General features: G+C 48.6%; 1 protein-coding gene across 1 annotated transcript in view; it reads right to left on the minus strand.

The window, feature by feature from the left end:
• The window catches only part of LOC124556619 (angiotensin-converting enzyme-like), a 178,641-nt gene that overhangs the window by 87,580 nt on the left and 72,088 nt on the right, over positions 1-18,973 (minus strand). Inside the window, exon 3 of the mRNA XM_047130586.1 lies at positions 18,496-18,687. Within this exon, the coding sequence (XP_046986542.1) occupies positions 18,496-18,687 (192 nt within the window). The remainder of the gene's footprint in view (positions 1-18,495; positions 18,688-18,973) is intronic.

The raw sequence follows: 18,973 nt of genomic DNA on the forward strand, positions 1-18,973 counted from the left end.
GTAAGCGACTCGCACTATAATCCTTCAACGAAATCGCCGACATTCTATTTAAAATTACTTTTAGTGTGTTAAGGACTACAAACTTTGTTCCACTTAAAAAGTGTATCTTCGCACAAAGAATACTTTCTAAGCGTTTTTACAGTTTGTTGATTTGCTATCAGTACGAGCCCTTGACTTCCAATCCACCCTATGAAAACTGCACATAAATAGCACTTCCCATTTCCCTAGTATTTACGGTGGAAGTTTTAGGTGATCGACCCTGCATATACAGGGTGGTCCATCCATAGTGACCGGGCCAAATATCTCACGAAATAAGCATCAAACAATAAAACTACAAAGAACGAAACTTGTCTAGCTTGAAGGGGGAAATCAGATGGCGCTATGGTTAGCCCGCTAGATGGCGCTGCTGTAGGTCAAACGGATATCAACTGCGTTTTTTTTTAATAGGAACCCCCATCTTTTATTACATATTCGTGTAGTACCTAAAGAAATATGAATGTTTTAGTGGGACCACTTATTTCACTTTGTGATAGATGGCGCTGTAATAGTCACAAACGTATAAGTACGTCGTATCACGTAACATTTCGCCAGTGCGGACGGTATTTGCTTCGTGATACATTACCAGCTGCAGAAAAGGTCGATATCGTGTTGATGTATGGCTATTGTGATCAAAATGCCCAACGAGCGTATGCTATGTATGTTTCTCGGTACCCTGGACGACATCATTCAAGTGTCCGGACCGTTCGCCGGATAGTTACGTTATTTAAGGAAATAGGAAGTGTTCAGCTACATGTGAAACGTCAACTACGACCTGCAACAAATGGTGATGCCCAAGTAGGTGTTTTAGCTGCTGTCGCGGCTAATATGCACATCAGTAGCAGACAAATTGCGCGAGAATCGGGAATCTCAAAAACGTCGGTGTTGAGAATGCTACATCAACATCGATTGCACCCGTGACATATTTCTATGCACCAGGAATTGCATGGCGACGACTTTGAATGTCGTGTACAGTTCTGCCACTGGGCACTAGAGAAATTACGGGACGATGACACAAGTTTTGCACGAGTTCTATTAAGCGACGAAGCGTCATTCACCAACAGTGGTAACGCAAACCAGCATAATATGCACTATTGGGCAACGGAAAATCCACGATGACTGCGACAAGTAGAACATAAGCGTCCTTGACGGGTTAATGTGTGGTGCGTCGTTATGGGAGGAAGGATAACTGGCCCCCATTTTATCGATGGCAATTTAAATGGTGCAATGTATGCTGATTTCCTACGTAATGTTCTACCGATGTTGCTACAAGATGTTTCACTGCATGGCAGAATGGCAATGTACTTCCAACATGATGGATGTCTGGCACATAGCTCGTTTGCGATTGAAGCGGTATTGAATGGCATATCTCATGACAGGTGGATTGCGCGTCGAAGCACCATACCATGGCCCGCACGTTCACCGGATCTGACGTTCACGGATTTATTTCTGTGGGGAACGTTGAAGGTTATGTGCTATCGTGATCCACCGACAACGCCTGACAACATGCGTCAGCGCATTGTCAATGCATATGCGAACATTACGGAAGGCGAACTACTCGCTGTTGAGAGAAATGTCGTTACAGTATTGCCAAATGCATTGAGGTTGACAGACATCATTTTGAGCATTTATTGCATTAATGTAGTATTTACAGGTAATCACGCTGTAACTGCATGCGTTCTCAGAAGTGATAAGTTCATAAAGGTATATGTATCACACTGGAACAACCGAAATAAAATGTTCAAACATACCTACGTTCTGTATTTTAATTTAAAAAACCTACCTGTTACCAGCTACCCGTCTAAAATTGTGAGCCGTATGTTTGTGACTATTTCAGCGCCATCCATCACAAAGCGAAAAAAGTGGTTCAGCCAAAACATTTATGTCCGCAGCTCGTGGTCTCGCGGTCACGTTCTCGCTTCCCGAGCACGGAGTCCCAGGTTCGATTCCCGGCGGGGTCAGGGATTTTCACGTGCCTCAAGATGACTGGGTGTTTGTGTTGTCCTAATCATTTCATCATCATTCATGAAAGTGGCGAGATTGGGCTGAGCAAAGATTGGGAGTTTGTACGGGCGCTGATAACCTCGCATTTGGGCGCCCCACAAACCAAACATCATCATCATCATAAAACATTCATATTTCTTTACGTACTATACGAATATATAATAAAAATGGAGGTTCCTATTTAAAAAACGCAGTTGATATTCGTTTGACCTATGGCAGTGCCATCTTGCGGGCCAACCAAAGCGCCATCTGGTTTCCCCCTTCAAGCTAGACAAGTATCGTCTTTGTAGTTTTTTCGTTTAATGCTTATTTCCTAAGATATTTGGCCCGGTCACGATCAATGGACCACCCTGTAGATATAAGAGCGTGACGGCCCCTAGACGTTTGTTTCAGCGCGAATACCTTAATATCGCCTTGCCTCCTACGGGGAATCAATAATTTGCGAATAGCGATTTATGAAAGGGGTTAGTGAAAGTGTGACGCTGCTTGCGATAAATTGGTAATTTAAGTCGGTGAGGGACAGTGTCCGGATGGCCGAAGCGGTTAGGTTCAAAAATGGCTCTGAGCACTATGGGACTTAACATCTATGGTCATCAGTCCCCTAGAACTTAGAACTACTTAAACCTAACTAACCTAAGGACAGCACACAACACCCAGCCATCACGAGGCAGAGAAAATCCCTGACCCCGCCGGGAATCGAACCCGGGAACCCGGGGAAGCGGTTAGGGCAGTCGCTCATGAGAAGCGATAAGTCTCGGTTAGAGTACCGATCCGGTTGCGGCTACGGCACAGTGCCGTAGTTACCAAGGTAAAGCAGTGTTTCGACATACATTGAAACCTGACACACCTTTACGCTTCCCCCTTTCTCCCCAACTAGCTAGCAGCCACAGACGCCAGCTACAATTTCCACGTTTATAGTTTCAACCGCAGGGTCAACTGAATTATTTTGTACGGGTGGCAGTGCACTAACATATTTGCTCAACAAGGTTTATTAACAAATAGCCCACACGGAATTAAAAAATACCGTTCTTTTGAAACACAACTACCTGTTTGTTCTCGAGGAGTAATTAGAGCTATCGGCAGGGGAAGTCAAATTCATTCCATATTTTTAGATATCCCGAAGACTTTTGACACCATCCCCCACACGCGGCTTCTAATTAAACTGCGTGCCGATGGAGTAGTGTCTCATATTAGATACGAAAGTCACTGAAAAACACGAAATCCATACATATTGTATATAGGTATGTATGTATGTTCCACATCCACCACAAAACAATGGACAGATTTCTACAATATTTGGTACAATGTCGCATACTATCTGAAAATCATCGCTGTTGGGATAAGAACCACTTACCTATCTAAGCTGTGAGGGTGAGGGTGAAAAGCAGTGTAGCCCAAGACAAGCTAATACCCATACTTTCGTCATCCAGTATTTGAGAATGAGAGCTCTTAGAGACTTATAACAAACCTTAGATATAATTTCAAACGTTTATGGAACTTCTTCTCGCTGGTGGCCCCCACATAATAATGAAAGAAGAAAAAAGCTTATCGGTTAGTGCATTTTCGTTTTTCATGCAGTAAAACTGCTACATGAAGTACGACGTTTTAATTTATTACTTCTTTACTACTAACTTCGTATACTAGCGACACATTTTTCGGACGACGTTATCATGCAATACTGGATGTAACAGAAAAAATTGTATGATTGTACGACACAGAGTTAAGAATATTATGACGTCATAAACAGTGAGATGTGTGAAAATCTACAGCATCATGAAAGATTATTAAATTTATTACTTCGTTGCTACTAACTCTACGCGCAACACTCTTCGCAAGCAGTATACAAGTCTGCCGAGTATGTACGTAGAAAAACATATCATCGAACGACATGTAGTCCAGGAGATATATCGTCAAATACTGAGTTGTGAGAAAAACGTTTCAATTTATTATTTCTTTACTTCTAACTCTTTTCACAATACATTTTGCAGACAGTAGCCACACATTCCATTGGATGTACCTACAGAATTATATCATTGTACGGCTCATGGTTCAGGTGATACGACGTCATAATTATTGATCTCCACGAAAGAGAAACTGCAGGGCGAAATTCGTTGGAAATACAGGTGAAATAGGTGTACATATACTTGTGAAATATTTTAAATGCATGTGAAACATGTTTCACATGTGCTTACATGGACAAAGTCAAGGTTCACAAGTTCATCCATTAACCCCCGTAACGATTTCAACCAAATTTAGTAAACATAGTAGTTACACTCTGGAAAGATATATTGTTGGGTTAAGAACCACCAGCCTTCTATTCGGGTGAGTGTGAAAGCACAGAATGAGAAGACGGGAGCAGGAGATGGACAGACAGTGAGGGATAAGAACGAGTTGGACACAAATAGGTGGGAGGAGGAAATGAAAAGAGAGAAGGGTGGGGGAAATGAACAGAGAGAGGGGAGCGGAGGAGATGGACAGAGAAAGGAAAGAGGAGGAGGTTGACAAAAACTCGGGGAGGGATAGATAAGCACAGGGGAAGGAGGAGATGAAAAGACAGAAGGGGAGGAGGAGATGGACAGAGAAAGGGAAGAGCACAGGATGGACTGAGAGAGGGTAGAGGACGAGGTGGGCAGAGAGAGGAAAGACGAGGAGTTACACAGGGAGAGGGGGGAAAAAGAAATGTACAAAGAAAGGGGGAGGAAGGGAAGGACAGATGGGAACGAAGCAGATGGACATAGAGGGAAGGAGTACATTGAAATAGAAAGAGGTGAGGAGGAGATGGAAAGAGTTCAAAAATGGTTCAAATGGTTCTGAGCACTATGGGACTTAACAGCTATGGTCATCAGTCCCCCAGAACTTACAAGGGAACCTCCCCATCGCACCCCCCTCAGGTTTAGTTATAAGTTGGCACAGTGGATAGGCCTTGAAAAACTGAACACAGATCAATTGAGAAAACAGGAAGAAGTTGTGTGGAACTGTGAAAAAATAAGCAAAATATACAAACTGAGTAGTTCATGGGAAGATAGGCAACATCAAGGACACTGGAATCGCAGGAGCGCCGTGGTCTCGTGGTAACGTGGGCAGCTGCGGAACGAAAGGTCCTTGGTTCAAATCTTCCATCGAGTGAAAAGTTTAATTTTTTATTTTCAGTTTATGTGACAAACTCTTATGTTTTCATCACTTTTTGGGAGTGATTATCACATTCACAAGAAAACCTAAATCGGGCAAGGTAGAAGAATCTTTTTACCCATTCGCCAAGTGCACAAGTTAGGTGGGTCGACAACATATTCCTGTCATGTGACGCACGTGCCGTCACTCGTGTCGTATAGAATATATCAGATGTGTTTTCCTGTGGAGGAATCGGTTGACCTATGACCTTGCGATCAAATCTTGTCGGTTCCCATTGGAGAGGCACGTCCTTTCGTCTACTAATCGCACGGTTTTGCGATGCGGTCGCAAAACACAGACACTAAACTTATTACAGTGAACAGAGACGTCAATGAACGAACGGACAGATAATAACTATGCAAAAATAAAGAAAGTAAAATCTTCACGCGAGGGAAGACTTGAATCAAGGACCTCTCCTTCTGGAGCTGCTCACGCTACCACGAGACCACGGCGCTCCTGAGCTGACAGTGTCCATGATGTTGCCTATGTCGCCCATGAACTACTCAGTTTGTATATTTTGCTTATTTTTTCACAGTTCCACACAACTTCTTCCTGTTTTCTCAATTCATCTGTGTTCAGTTTATCAAGGCCTATCCACTGTGCCAACTTATAACTAAATCTGAGGGGGGTGCGGTGGGGAGGTTCCCTTGTTGGAAGTACTTAAACCTAACTAACCTAAGGACAGGATACAGCACCCAGTCATCACGTGGAAAGAGTTAGGGCCAGGAGAAGATGAACAGAGGGAGTGGGGTGAAGGAGGTGGACAGAGAGTGGGGGTGGAGAAAATTGACGGAGATGGATTGATGGAGGTGATGGAAAGAGAGAGAAGGGGAGGAGGTCTGGTACCGCGCGCCTCGGAATTTGAATCCGCGCCAGACGTCATGGACGTCGAAGACCCATAGAGGTCTCTGCACCATCGCACAGTAAGCTGTGGCGGCGCGCGCCTCCTGGCCCGCTTTTAGTGTGAGGGTGCCACAGTGGAACACGTGGTCCCGGCGGCCAGTAGCGGCGCCTCCGATAGCGTACTCAAGCGCCTGCCTCTCGATCAGCCAGCCAGTCTAATCTCGCGTACGTCGGTTTACACCTCGCTTCGCGCTAGACAGCTTACTACCTTGTTCTGTGTACGAGTAGACGTGTTTGCTTCCTTGTGACTCAGTTGTTCGATCTTGTATTCGTTCTGTCCTTCGTTGGTCGTGTCCGTCCTCTCCCGTTGTGTTGTCGTTCGCGGGCCTCTCCGTGGGTCCCGCCGCGCTTACCGTCATTGCTACGCCGCGACCTTCCAGGTCGCAGTTACAAAATTTTGGCGACGAGGTAAACGGTGGTCATTTTTGGTATGGAGGCGAAGTTGGTCTGTCTGCTGGAGCAACAGCAGCAGCTCATGCAGCAGCAGCAGCTCCAGTTAGACATCTTACAAAAGTCGCTGCAGTTGCTAACGGACAAAGTCGATGCCTGGGACGCGTTACCGCACCAGCTTCAGAGTCCTCGGGTGTCCGATGCTTTCCCGCGTCCGCCGTCGTTTCCACCCTTTAATGACGCTAAAGAGGACTGGGAATCCTACTTACAACGGCTGAAACAACATTTCCACGGCTTTTCAAGTCACGGACGACTCCTTGCAGCGGTTGTTCTTTTTGTCTTGGGACTCTCCGGACACGTTCTTTCTTCTCCGCAAGTTAGCACTGTTGTCCGATCCTGTGGCTCTCTCTTTCCAGGAGATCTGCCTTTTGCTGGTCAGATTCCGCGGGGTCAGGGATTTTCTCTTCCTCGTGATGACTGGATGTTGTGTGATGTCCTTAGGTTAGTTAGGTTTAAGTAGTTCTAAGTTCTAGGGGACTGATGAGCATAGATGCTAAGTCTCATAGTGCTCAGAGCCATTTTTGCCTTTTGCTGACAAACTGTTATTCCCAACGCTACCATGTAGTCGCCTCTCGCCTGGAGTTCCACTAGTACCATAAACACCCTGGTCAATCGTATCGTTCCTGGGTCACGGACTTGCAAGGTCTGCCGGCCGAAGTGGCCGTGCGGTTAAAGGCGCTGCAGTCTGGAACCGCAAGACCGCTACGGTCGCAGGTTCGAATCCTGCCTCGGGCAAGGATATTTGTGATGTCCTTAGGTTAGTTAGGTTTAACTAGTTCCAAGTTCTAGGGGACTAATGACCTCTCAGCAGTTGAGTCCCATAGTGCTCAGAGCCATTTGAACCATTTGAACTTGCAAGGTCTCAGCCGTCAATGTGATTTGACGTGCACCAATCAGCAGTGTAAGGCTTCGTATGCCGACTCCCTGATCCGGGAAGTGGTGGTTCAGCTGGCTCCCGACCCTGAGGTCCGTACTGTGACGTTGAAATTCGACAACCCCTCCTTGTAAGAGATTCTCCGCATTGCCCACTCCTTTGAAATTGCTCAAGCGGCTAACGAGCGTCTTATGGCGCGACCGCAAGTGGCAGCGATCGCGGCGTCACGGCGAGTTCCGCCCTCGCGACGTCGACGTGGCCCGGCCGACAGGGGCCAGCGCCGTCGGGACTCCTCGTGTTCCGACATCTCTATGGCGTCGGCGCCTTTGGTCGCCCCTCGTCGCCGGTCGCGCGGCCCACTTCCATCTTGCCCACAGTGCTTTACTGCACATTCTCGGGCTGATTGTCCCCATCGTTGGAAAACGGGCACGCTCTGTAACAAGGAGGGCCACATCCAATCGGTTTGTCGTAGTCGCTCGACACGATCCAGTCCTGCGCCTCCTGGGCCTCAAGATACTGTCCATGCTCGGCAATCGGTCGTCCCACAGGATGACCCATCAGCGGAGAAGCTTTTCCTCACGCTCCGCATTTTCACAGAGGATGTCAGTTTTCAGGTCGACACTGGGGCCACCGTCTCCCTGATTAATATGACGATATATACACGGTTGGGCTCTCCTGCGTTGTCGCCTCCCTCCCGCCGTTTGGTCGCCTACAGAGACGGTTCCATTCCCCTTCGTGGGCAGCTCGTCGTCCAGGCGACGTACAAGCGTGTTCCACGGCTCCTTACCCTCTTTGTCGTCGACCATCCGTCGGCTTCGAATATTTTTGGCCTGGATGCGTTTCAACCTGTTTGGCTTTTCAATTTCCGACGAAGTTAAGGTCGTTTCCACGGCTGTTCCCTTTCAGGACTTGAACGATCTGTGCTCCGCTTTTGCGTCGTTGTTTGCACCGGATCTCGGATGTGCTTCCGGCTTTCAGGCGCACATCACACTATGGCCAGATGCACAGCCTCGCTTTTTCCGGGCCCAGCCCCTTCCGGTGGCCTTACGGCCAGCGGTCAAGCAGGAACTTGATCGGCTCCAGGCCGCTGGCGTGCTGGAACTTGTAACTTACAGTGCATGGGCGACACCACTGGTGGTCATACGGAAACCCAATGGGTCCCTTCGGCTGTGTGGGGACTTCGGCGCTACAGTCAATGCTCAGTCCCTCGTTGACACTTACCCCATTCCCCGACAGGAAGACCTTCTTGCCAAGCTTGCCTGGGGAGAGTATTTTTCCAAGATCGATCTGGCTGAGTCATACCACCAGTTGCCCTTGGATGCCGAATTTCAGAACATCATGTTCATCAACACGCCTTTCGGATTGTATAATGGCAAGGAAAGCGCTTCTGAAGAAGAGAAATTTGTTAACATCTAGTATAGATTTAAGTGTCAGGAAGTCGTTCCTGAAAGTATTTGTATGGAGTGTAGCCATGTATGGAAGTGAAACATGGACGATAAATAGTTTGGACAAGAAGAGAATAGAAGCTTTCGAAATGTGGTGCTACAGAAGAATGCTGAAAGTTAGATGGGTAGATCACATAACTAATGAGGAAGTATTGAGTAGAATTGGGGAGAAGAGGAGTTTGTGATACAAGTTAACAAGAAGAAGGGACCGGTTGGTAGGACATGTTCTGAGGCCTCAAGGGATCACAAATTTAGCATTGGAGGGCGACGTGGAGGGTAAAAATCGTATAGGGAGACCAAGAGATGAATACACTAAGCAGATTCAGAAGGATGTAGGTTGCAGTAAGTACTGGGAGATGAAGAAGCTTGCACAGGATAGAGTAGCATGGAGAGCTGCATCAAACGAGGCCACCACCACCACAACAACAACAACAACAAGTACAAGCGCCTTCCCTTTGGTGTCTCTTCGGCGCCGGCCATTTTCCAGCGATTCGTGGAGAAGCTTACACAGCCTATCCCTGCATGTGTGAATTATCTGGATAACATCTTGGTCACCGGGCGTTCCCGCCAGGAACATTTGCAAAACCTCAGCGCCTTATTTCACGCTCTGCAGTCTGCTGGTCTACGCTGTCGGCTGGACAAGTGTTGTTTTTTTCAACCGGAAGTGGAATACTTAGGCCCCTGGCTTAGCAAAGATGGCATTCCCCCTTTGGGTCGTAATGTCGCGGCCATTGAGGCCCTTCCTCGTCCCAAGGACTTACCTGAACTGCAGGCGTTTTTGGGCAAGATAACTTATTACTTAAAGTTCTTGCCCCAGGCTGCCTCCATTGCTCAACCCCTCAATCACTTGCGTCGCAAAGGGTTGCCTTTTGTTTGGACTCCTGCCTGTGACCAGGCTTTTCTCCATTTAAAGGCGATGCTGAAGTTCGCCCCTTGCCTTACTCCCTTCTCTCCGGACCGCCCCTTGGTTGTGGCAGCTGATGCGTCGGCATACGGCATTGGAGCCGTCCTCGCGCACTGGGATGCCGATGGCTCCGAACAGCCCATCACTTATGCCTCTAAGAAGTTGACCCCAGCACAACAGAACTACTCCCAGGTTGAAAAGGAGGCCCTGGCGTTCGTGTTCGCCGTCCAAATGTTTCACACCTATCTCTTTGGGGCAAAGTTCACCCTCCTGACGGACCATAAACCCTTGGTTACACTTTTCGGACCCCACTCTCACCTTCCCGAGCGGACGGCTCAACGTTTCCAGCGCTGGGCATTGTTTTTACATAATTACGCTTACACCATCTGGTATAAGCCCACTGCCCACCATGCTAATGTGGACGCTTTGTCACGTCTCCCAGCAGGCCCCGATCCTGCCTTTGACCAACAGGAGGTCCTCTGCTTTCACATTGGTTCCGCCCGCCAGGATACGCTGGATAGTCTTCCTCTTATGGCTGCTGACGTTGCTGCGGCTACCCGCCGCGACCCTGTCTTGCAGCAGGTTCTCAGCTAAGTGGTCCACGGGTGGCCATCCCATGTTACTCGTCAGATGCAGTCCAATTTCAGCCCCTGGCGCCACCTGTCCCACAGACTCACCATGGTCGATGATGTCCTGTTGGCCACGGAGTCGGATGCCCACCAGGTGGTCATCCCTCCGGAATTGCAGCTTCAGGTGCTCAGTTTGTTACACCGCAGGCACTGGGGTATGTCCCGTATGACAGTTTTGGCTCGCCGGCATGTGTATTGGCCCAGCATCGATGGCGATATTGAGCGACTGGTCCGTGGGTGCACTGTCTGTGCGCGTGACCAGGCAAGCCCCCCTCAGTCGTTTTCACGCTGGCCTGTGCCTCGCCGGCCCTGGGATCGCATCCATATCGATTTTGCCGGCCCATTTTTGGGGTCCATGTGTTTACTCATCGTTGATGCCTACTCCCAGTACTCATATGTCGTCCGAATGGCATCCACCACCACGGAGGCTACATTCACGGCCCTGGCCCAGGTTCTCGGCACTCAGAGCCTGCCCCACACGTTGGTCTCCGATATTGGTCCCCAATTCACAGCATCCCCCTTCCACGACTTCTGTCAGGCCAATGGTATCAAACATATCCGTAGCCCCCCTTTCCACCCAACGTCCAATGGCGCGGCGGAGAGGCTTGTCCACAGTTTTAAACACCAGTTGACTAAGGCGGTCGACACATCTTCAACCACGTCGGCTCTCACCCTGTTTTTGAGCGCCTATCACACTACGCCAATTGACGGACGCAGCCAGATAGAGATCCTTCATGGGCGACAGCCGCGGACCCTGCTCCATTTGCTAATGCCGTCCTCCTCCCGCCCCCACTTCCGACCCTCGCAGCGGTAGGCCCCTGGCACGGCCGTGTGGGCCCGCGAGTACGGGCGCAAGGCGGGTTGGACGCCCGCCACGATCGTCGCGGCCCACGGGCGGCGTGTGACGTCGGTGCAGACGTCGAAAGGGTTGGAGCGCCGCCATCATAATCAGCTCCGCCCTCGTGCTGGCACGGGACTCGGGCCACCGCCTCTTTCCCTACCTCCTTCAGGTACGGACGTGGTCCTCGAGTCACCGCCCCAACCCCCGGTTGTCGTCTCCCCGCGGGCCTGCCGCCGGCCCTCTACGTCCCCGGGTGGATCGGCGGCTCCCTACCCCGGCCTGGACTCTGAATCGGCTGTCATGGATACTTCGGGCGTCCCTTCCTCCCCGCCAATTGCGGTTGATACGCCCAGTTCCTCTTCCCACTGCCGCCCACCTGGGCACCGTCCGGGGAATTTTCACCCCCACGCGCGAGTTTCAGGGGGGATGGATCTGGTACCGCGCGCCGCGGAATTTGAATCCGCGTCAGACGTCATGGACGTCAAAGACACATAGAGGTCTCTGCACCATCGCGCCGTAAGCTGTGGCGGCGTGCGCCTCCTGGCCCGCTTTTAGTGTGAGGGCGCCACAGTGGAACACGAAGTCCCAGCGGCCAATTGCGGCGCCCCCCGATAGCGTACTTAAGCGCCTGCCTCTCAATCAGCTAGCCAGTCTGATATCGCGTACGTCGCTTTACGCCTCGCTTCGCGCTAGACAGCTTACTACCTTGTTCTGTGTACGAGTAGACGTGTTTGCTTCCTTGTGACTCCGTTGTTCGATCTTGTATTCGTTCCGTCCTTCGTTGGTCGTGTCCATCCTCTCCCGTTGTGTTGTTGTTCGCGGGCCTCTCCGTGGGTCCCACCGCGCTTTCCGCCATTGCTACCCCGCGACCGTCCTGGTCGCAGTTACAACAGGAGGAGATTGGCTAATGGTAGATTGGACAACTAAACACGCATAACAGCAGACTTGTGATGCAGGAGCTCCGAAGAGAGGTGGAGGAGAAGAGGCTTGACGTACTCTGCTTGCAGGAGCCGTACTCTCAAGCTGGGAAACTTTCATTTGCAGCCGCTACATGGCAAATAGTTAGTAGTGGGGAAGCCCCCAAAGCGGCAATTGTCATCACAAACCAGTCTCTACGTGTAACAACACTTGCACAATTTTCCACCAGTCACTGCAATGTCGTGGAGGTACAGGCTCCCATGGGAATTATAACCTTTATAAATATGTATTTTCAATACGGAGATAACATTGAACAACATCTGGATCAGCTAACCAGAGTAGCCACGGCGTTGCGGGGACGCAAACTGGTTATAACAGCCGATATAAATGCAAAATCCCCCCTGTGGTACAGTGGCACAAGAGATGAAAATGGCGAAAAAGTGGAGGATATGATTATGGCTTTACAACTTGTGGTTGCAAATAGACCTGGCAACCCACCCACTTATGCAGCGGGGGGGGGGGGGGGGGGCGGCACCAATATAGATGTAACGTTAGTTACACCAAATTCTGCCAACATCATACAGAATTGTTGGGAAGTCAGAGAGAACGCTACGACAAGTGACCATAATCTTATAATGTTCAGCCTAGGAAATGGAGGCTGTCACTGGGCCGCAGGGTGGGAGCTGCAACTGGACTTCAAGAGAGCTGACTGGGAGAGACTAGCGAGAGAGTGCGACATTCCTCCATTGCCAGAAGGTGACGCACAACAGGACCTGGACATAGACAAGCGGGCCGAAGAACTGGTAGGCGCAGTTACCAGAGCGGTTAAGGCAGCTGTTCCAACCAGGAGGAGGGCCATGGCGGCCTCCCCGTCACCATGGTCAGCTGAACTTGAGGAAATGCGTCGGTCTGTCAGAAGGCTGAGGAGGCACTACCAGCGCAGTGTCGTCTGGTGGGAAAAGCAAAGATGGTTACTGCTATACCGGGAGGCAAAAGACAGATTTCAAAAAGAACTGAAAGAAGTCAGAATACGCAGTTGGGAAAGATTTGTGCTGGACCAGCTGGCCTTGGATCCATGGGGAGTACCCTACAAACTAGTAAGGGAAAAGATCCGATCCCCAATGATGCTATCAACGGTCAGGCGCGGGGATGGGATGACGGAGTCCTGGCAGGAGACTGCCGAGGTCCTTCTCTGGTCCCTGCTGCCTGATGACGATGAGGCCAGCGACACGGAGGGCCAGTCCCAATTACGAAATCAAGATCTGGATAGAATAGCTAACAACAGGGCAGTCTACCCCTTCTCTGAAGAGGAGGTGGCTGGCCACATCAAAGCACTAAAAACAGGAAAAGCCCCCGGCCCAGACGGCATGGTGGCGGACGTGGTGCAGTTCCTGGCACCTCAACCGGTGGCACCACTAACCCAGTTATACAATGAGTGCCTAAGACAGGAAAAATTCCCGAAAATCTGGAAAGAGGCAAACGTTGTGATAATCAAAAAGGGACCCAACAAGGATCCAGCGGATGTCGAGTCCTATAGGCCGATTTGCCTAGTGAACATCCTTGGCAAATTATTTGAAAAACTGCTAGCTGACAGACTGACTGCACACCGAGTGCTGTGTGGGATGAGTGGCAGGCAGTTCGGCTTCAGGCCTGGGTGATCGCTCTGGCGGCTGAGGTCTGCGACTCTACCCCATACAAGTACGTTGTTGGCATCATGGTTGACATCAGTGGCGCCTTTGACAACCTATGGTGGCCATCGCTCTTCTCCTGATTGCGGGAGAAGGAGTGTCCAGGGTCGCTATATGGTTGCCTGAGGAGCTATTGTGAAGGGCGGGAGGTCTGGCTATCATCCCCTAGCGGCAGAGTAGGAAAATCTATAACTAAGGGATGTCCCCAGGGCTCCGTCTTAGGTCCCCTGTTCTGGGACATCCATATGGAACCGCTTTTAGATAGTTTGGAACAGAGTGAAGAAGTGCTAGAGGTGATAGCCTACGCGGATAACCTCCTTCTGCTGGTCGGCGGCCGGAGCCGCGAGGACATCGAGCCAAAAATAGACAGAGCAATGACCAAATTACAACTGTGGTGCACAAATACCAAGATGACGATCTCACCAACAAAATCGACGTACTTATTACTGAAGGGACAGCTGGTAAGGAACACTACAGTCAGAATTGGAGGTTCACCAGTTATAAGACGACAGGAGACTCACTACCTGGGCGTCATCATCGATGAAAGGTGGAACTTTGGAAGGCACATTGAGTCTGTAACCCAAAAAGCATTACAATTATTAAACAACCTTACCTGAATAGGCCATAAACGATTTCACCTTCCGCCACACCTAATCAAGTTGTACCATAATAGCATATTAACGACCGTAGTGGGTTACGGATCGGGAGTCTGGGCACATAGGCTCACGAGGGTGGAGCCTGCCATGGCAGTGAGAAGAGTACAAAGAAACATGCTTTTAAGATCTATAGGGGCGTACAGAACATCTCCAGGAAGTGCACTTTTAATAATAATGGGGCTCTGTCCTTTAGATATAAAAATTTGAGAACAAGTAGCATGGTATTGGGTCAAGAAGGGGAACAACGCGAAAATAGAGAACATCCTGGGAGCACTGGTAAGGGACAAGGGAGAAATACGTAGAAGGGGCGAGGACTTATGGCAGCAGTCTTGGGAAATAGAAGAAACTGGCAGAAGAACCTTCGGGATCTTGCCAAATGTAAAAGAAAGGCTAGGGATGAAGTACTTCGAGCCAACGCGGGGTCTAATACATTTTCTCACTGGTCATGGGCCCTACCCGACATACTTGTGTCGGTTTGGGAAAAAGGCTACACCCGAGTGTGACTGTGGTGCTTCGGAGGGCACTCCCGACCATGTGGTTTACGAGTGCCCCCTTTTCGATGATGTAGCAGTGACACTAAGACAACAGCTTCCACATAACAACACATATGACTTATTAAGACACGAAGGAACTTTTGAAACTCTAAACAAACTGGCAAATGAGATATCACGAAAAGTACTGACGGCATACTTGAGTGATATTCACGATTAACGACATATACCAAATGTGTCCCATTACGGGATACCTGAGGGACTTTCACGATTAACGACATTTACCGAATGTGTCCAATTACCCTTATCCTATACCGCCTGTGCGTGGACAGGTCGACTTTTCAGTTGCAATCCGCCACGTGCAGGTCTAGGGGGATCGGGGTACACTAATTAGGACTAAAGCACCGGAATTGATGTAGGTTAGTACAGTAGTTGTAGCTTTAGATACAGATATTAAGTTAGGAACCTGCAGTGACAAACAATCTTGGCCAGCCCAGTGTCAGGGGCACGCTCATCGGGACTAGCTCGATGAGCAGGGCCTAAAGTAGTAGGTTTATATCTATGCTGACACTCCTGTAACGCTGCAGGCAGTTAGGAATTAACAAGTAGGAAGAAACTAACAATTAGCAAGTAGAATAGATCAATAGCTGTAGTCTGCCTATTATCCTGTAGTATTCTGTCTGTAGTTCACAATAATAAACATAGTACCATATAATAATAAATAGAACTAGCTGCTGAATATCTAACATTGTAGAATAGTTATGACCCACTAATCACTAAGGTGGTGGGTTCCTTTGTATAAATATTAATGTTGAATAAAGAATTTTTTTTTAATGGAAGATTGGAATAAATACGTACTAGAACAACGCTCAGTATACAATTAGTATCTTAATAAAGAAGATATTGAATAATGCGCATAAGTCATTTCCAAATCGTTTTCGAATAAAGAAATTGTATTTCTACTTTTTTCGATGCTCCGTGTATTCGTGAAAATGTGTATTTAGCCATAAAAAAAGACTTAAAAATTCATAGTGAAGGCACACTTACCTCGCAAATCAATATTCTATTCTCATATCATTAGAAAATTTTGATCCAATTACCAAGGCAAATATTAAGTTTATTTTTTAGAAGTACAATAGTTTCAAATTATTGACTTTTTGCAGAGGTGTATATTTTCGTGACAGCATATTACATCCTATTTCACTGTTGTACAAGTATCGTTACAGAAAGAAAGATAATTGTGGTAATAAACTGAGCAAATTCTAATTAGATTGCTACTCTGTGTCGAGGTACCGGTAACCACAGAGCCCTTATAAACTATGTGATAAAAAGTATTCTGACACCTGGATGAAAATGACTGACCAGTTCGTGGCGTCCTCCATCGGTAATGCTGGAATTCAATATGGCCTTGGCCCACCCTTAGCCTTGATGACAGCTTCCACTCTCGCAGGCATACGATCAATCACGTGCTGGAAAATTTCTTGGGGAATGGCAGCCCATTCTTCAGGGAGTGCTGCACTGAGAAGAGGTATGGATGTCGGTCGGTGAGACCTGACACGACGTCGGCGTTCCAAAACTCCCCAAAGTTGTTATATAGGATTCAGGTCAGGACTCTATGCAGGCCAGTCCATTACGGGGATGCTATTGTTGTGTAACCACACCGAGCGAGGTGGCGCAATGGTTAGCACACTGGACTCGCATTCGGGAGGACGACGGTTCAATCCCGCGTCCGGCAATCCTGATTTAGGTTTTCCGTGATTTCCCTAAATCGCTCCAGGCAAATGCCGGGATGGTTCCTCCGAAAGGGCACGGCCGACTTCCTTCGCCGTCCTGCCCTAATCCGATGAGACCGATGACCTCGCTGTTGGGGTCTCTTCCCTCAAACAATCCACACAGGCCGTGCATTATGAACAGGTGCTCGATCGTGTTGACAGGTGCAGTCGCCATCGCTGAACTGCTCTTCAAAAGTGGGAAGCAAGAACTTGCTTAAAACATCGATGTAAGCCTGTGCTGGGATAGTGCCACGCAAAACAGCAAGGGGTGCAACCCCCTTCCACGAATAACACGACCACACTATAACACCACCGCCTGCGAAATTTACTGTTGGCATTATACACGTTGACAAATGACGTTCACCGGGCATTCGTCATACCCACACCCTGCCATCGGATCGCCACATTGTGTACCGTGATTTGTCACTCCATACAACGTTTTTCCACTGTTTAATCGTGCAATATTTAAGCTCCTTACACCAACCGAGGCGTCGTTTGGCATTTACCGGCGTGATGTGTGGCTTACGTGCAGCCGCTCAACCATGAAATCCAAGTTTTCTCACCTTCCGCCTAACTGGCACAGTACTTGCAGTGGATCCTGATGCAGTTTGGAATTCCTGTGTGATGGTCTGGATAGATGTCTGCCTATTACCCACTACGCCCGCATCTCGTGGTCGTGCGGTAGCGTTCTCGCTTCCCACGCCCGGGTTCCCGGGTTCGATTCCCGGCGGGGTCAGGGATTTTCTCTGCCTCGTGATGGCTGGGTGTTGTGTGCTGTCCTTAGGTTAGTTAGGTTTAAGTAGTTCTAAGTTCTAGGGGACTTATGACCACAGCAGTTGAGTCCCATAGTGCTCAGAGCCATTGTTTTATTACCCACTACGACCCTCTTCAACTGTCGGTGGTCTCTGTCGGTCAACAGACGAGGTCGGCCTGTATGCTTTTGTGCTGTACGTGTCCCTTCACGTTTCCACGTCACTGTCCCATCGGAAACAGTGGGCCTAGGGATACTTGGGAGTGGGGAAATCTCGCGTACAGACGTATGACACAAGTGACACCGAATCACCTGCCCATGTTCGCAGTCCGTGCGTTCTGCGGAGCGCCGTATTCTGCTCTCTCACGATGTTTAATGAGTACTGAGGTCTCTGATGTGGAGTACCTGGCAGTAGGTGGCAGCACAATGCACCTAATATGAAAAACGTATGGATTTAGGGTTCCGGATACTTTTGATCGCATAGTGTATCACATTACCGTGATATTATCCTGAGAAATCTCTAAAAGTTTGTCCTTGGAGTTTGGGATTACTCTGAATATATACGGTGCTGCACGTTCAGGACAAAGTATTTAGGTAGTATCTTATGAGTTTTCTGGCCTCTGGAGAACATCTTCATACAGTCGATGCAACTAAGGAAAATTTCTGGAGAGAAAAAAGCTAGTTTTCCATTGGTGCAATTACGCGTTGCACTTTGAGGTTAGTTTACAGGATTGCCATGGAAAAAGTAGAAATTAGAGCTTTAAATAAAAGAGATGAGACTAAAGGGCCTAAATATTGTTCTGTGCCTTCACAGTGAACGAGAATTAGTTTCAGAGGTCAACCAATTTGTACGACGATGCAAAACACATGGCGAAGTATCGTTGTGATCGCTACAGGCTGGTTTCAGAGGCAACAGCATTCGAATTATAGATGATTTGCTGAAGTTACTAAGTATGGCCACTTACCTAGGAGATGTGCTGGTATTGGCTCTTTGCGGTCGACAATGTCGTCGCCATAGTAGTTGGCGAGATGGTGGCGAACAACAGCGTGGAGCATGATATATAGTGGTTCTACTTGTTCGTACAGCCTGAACACTTCTTCCTCCAGCAGCCGTGTGTCTAGTTCTTCTCGCCAGCATTCCCCCATGTCCATGTAATCTGAAACAAAAATTATGTGTGCTAGCCGGTCCTAAATATCATGCAAGAAATTCATGCGTCAGTATTTAACGCACTCGGGAAACGGGTCTGGAACCAACTTTCACAGAACTGCTGAAATGCCCGATGTTTGACAACCTTACGGTATCAACAATAAATACTGCCTCAAAAGCTAATAGACGTGACTCATTCGCAGCACATTGCTGATGATTTCAGTGGCATGGCCTCGAAAGCCTGAATAAAAACAGCCTGCTTTCAAATCTCATACCATGCTAAAGAGCTATCAGCC

The sequence above is a fragment of the Schistocerca americana genome, chromosome X (assembly GCF_021461395.2).
Source record: "Schistocerca americana isolate TAMUIC-IGC-003095 chromosome X, iqSchAmer2.1, whole genome shotgun sequence".
NCBI lineage: Eukaryota > Metazoa > Arthropoda > Insecta > Orthoptera > Acrididae > Schistocerca > Schistocerca americana.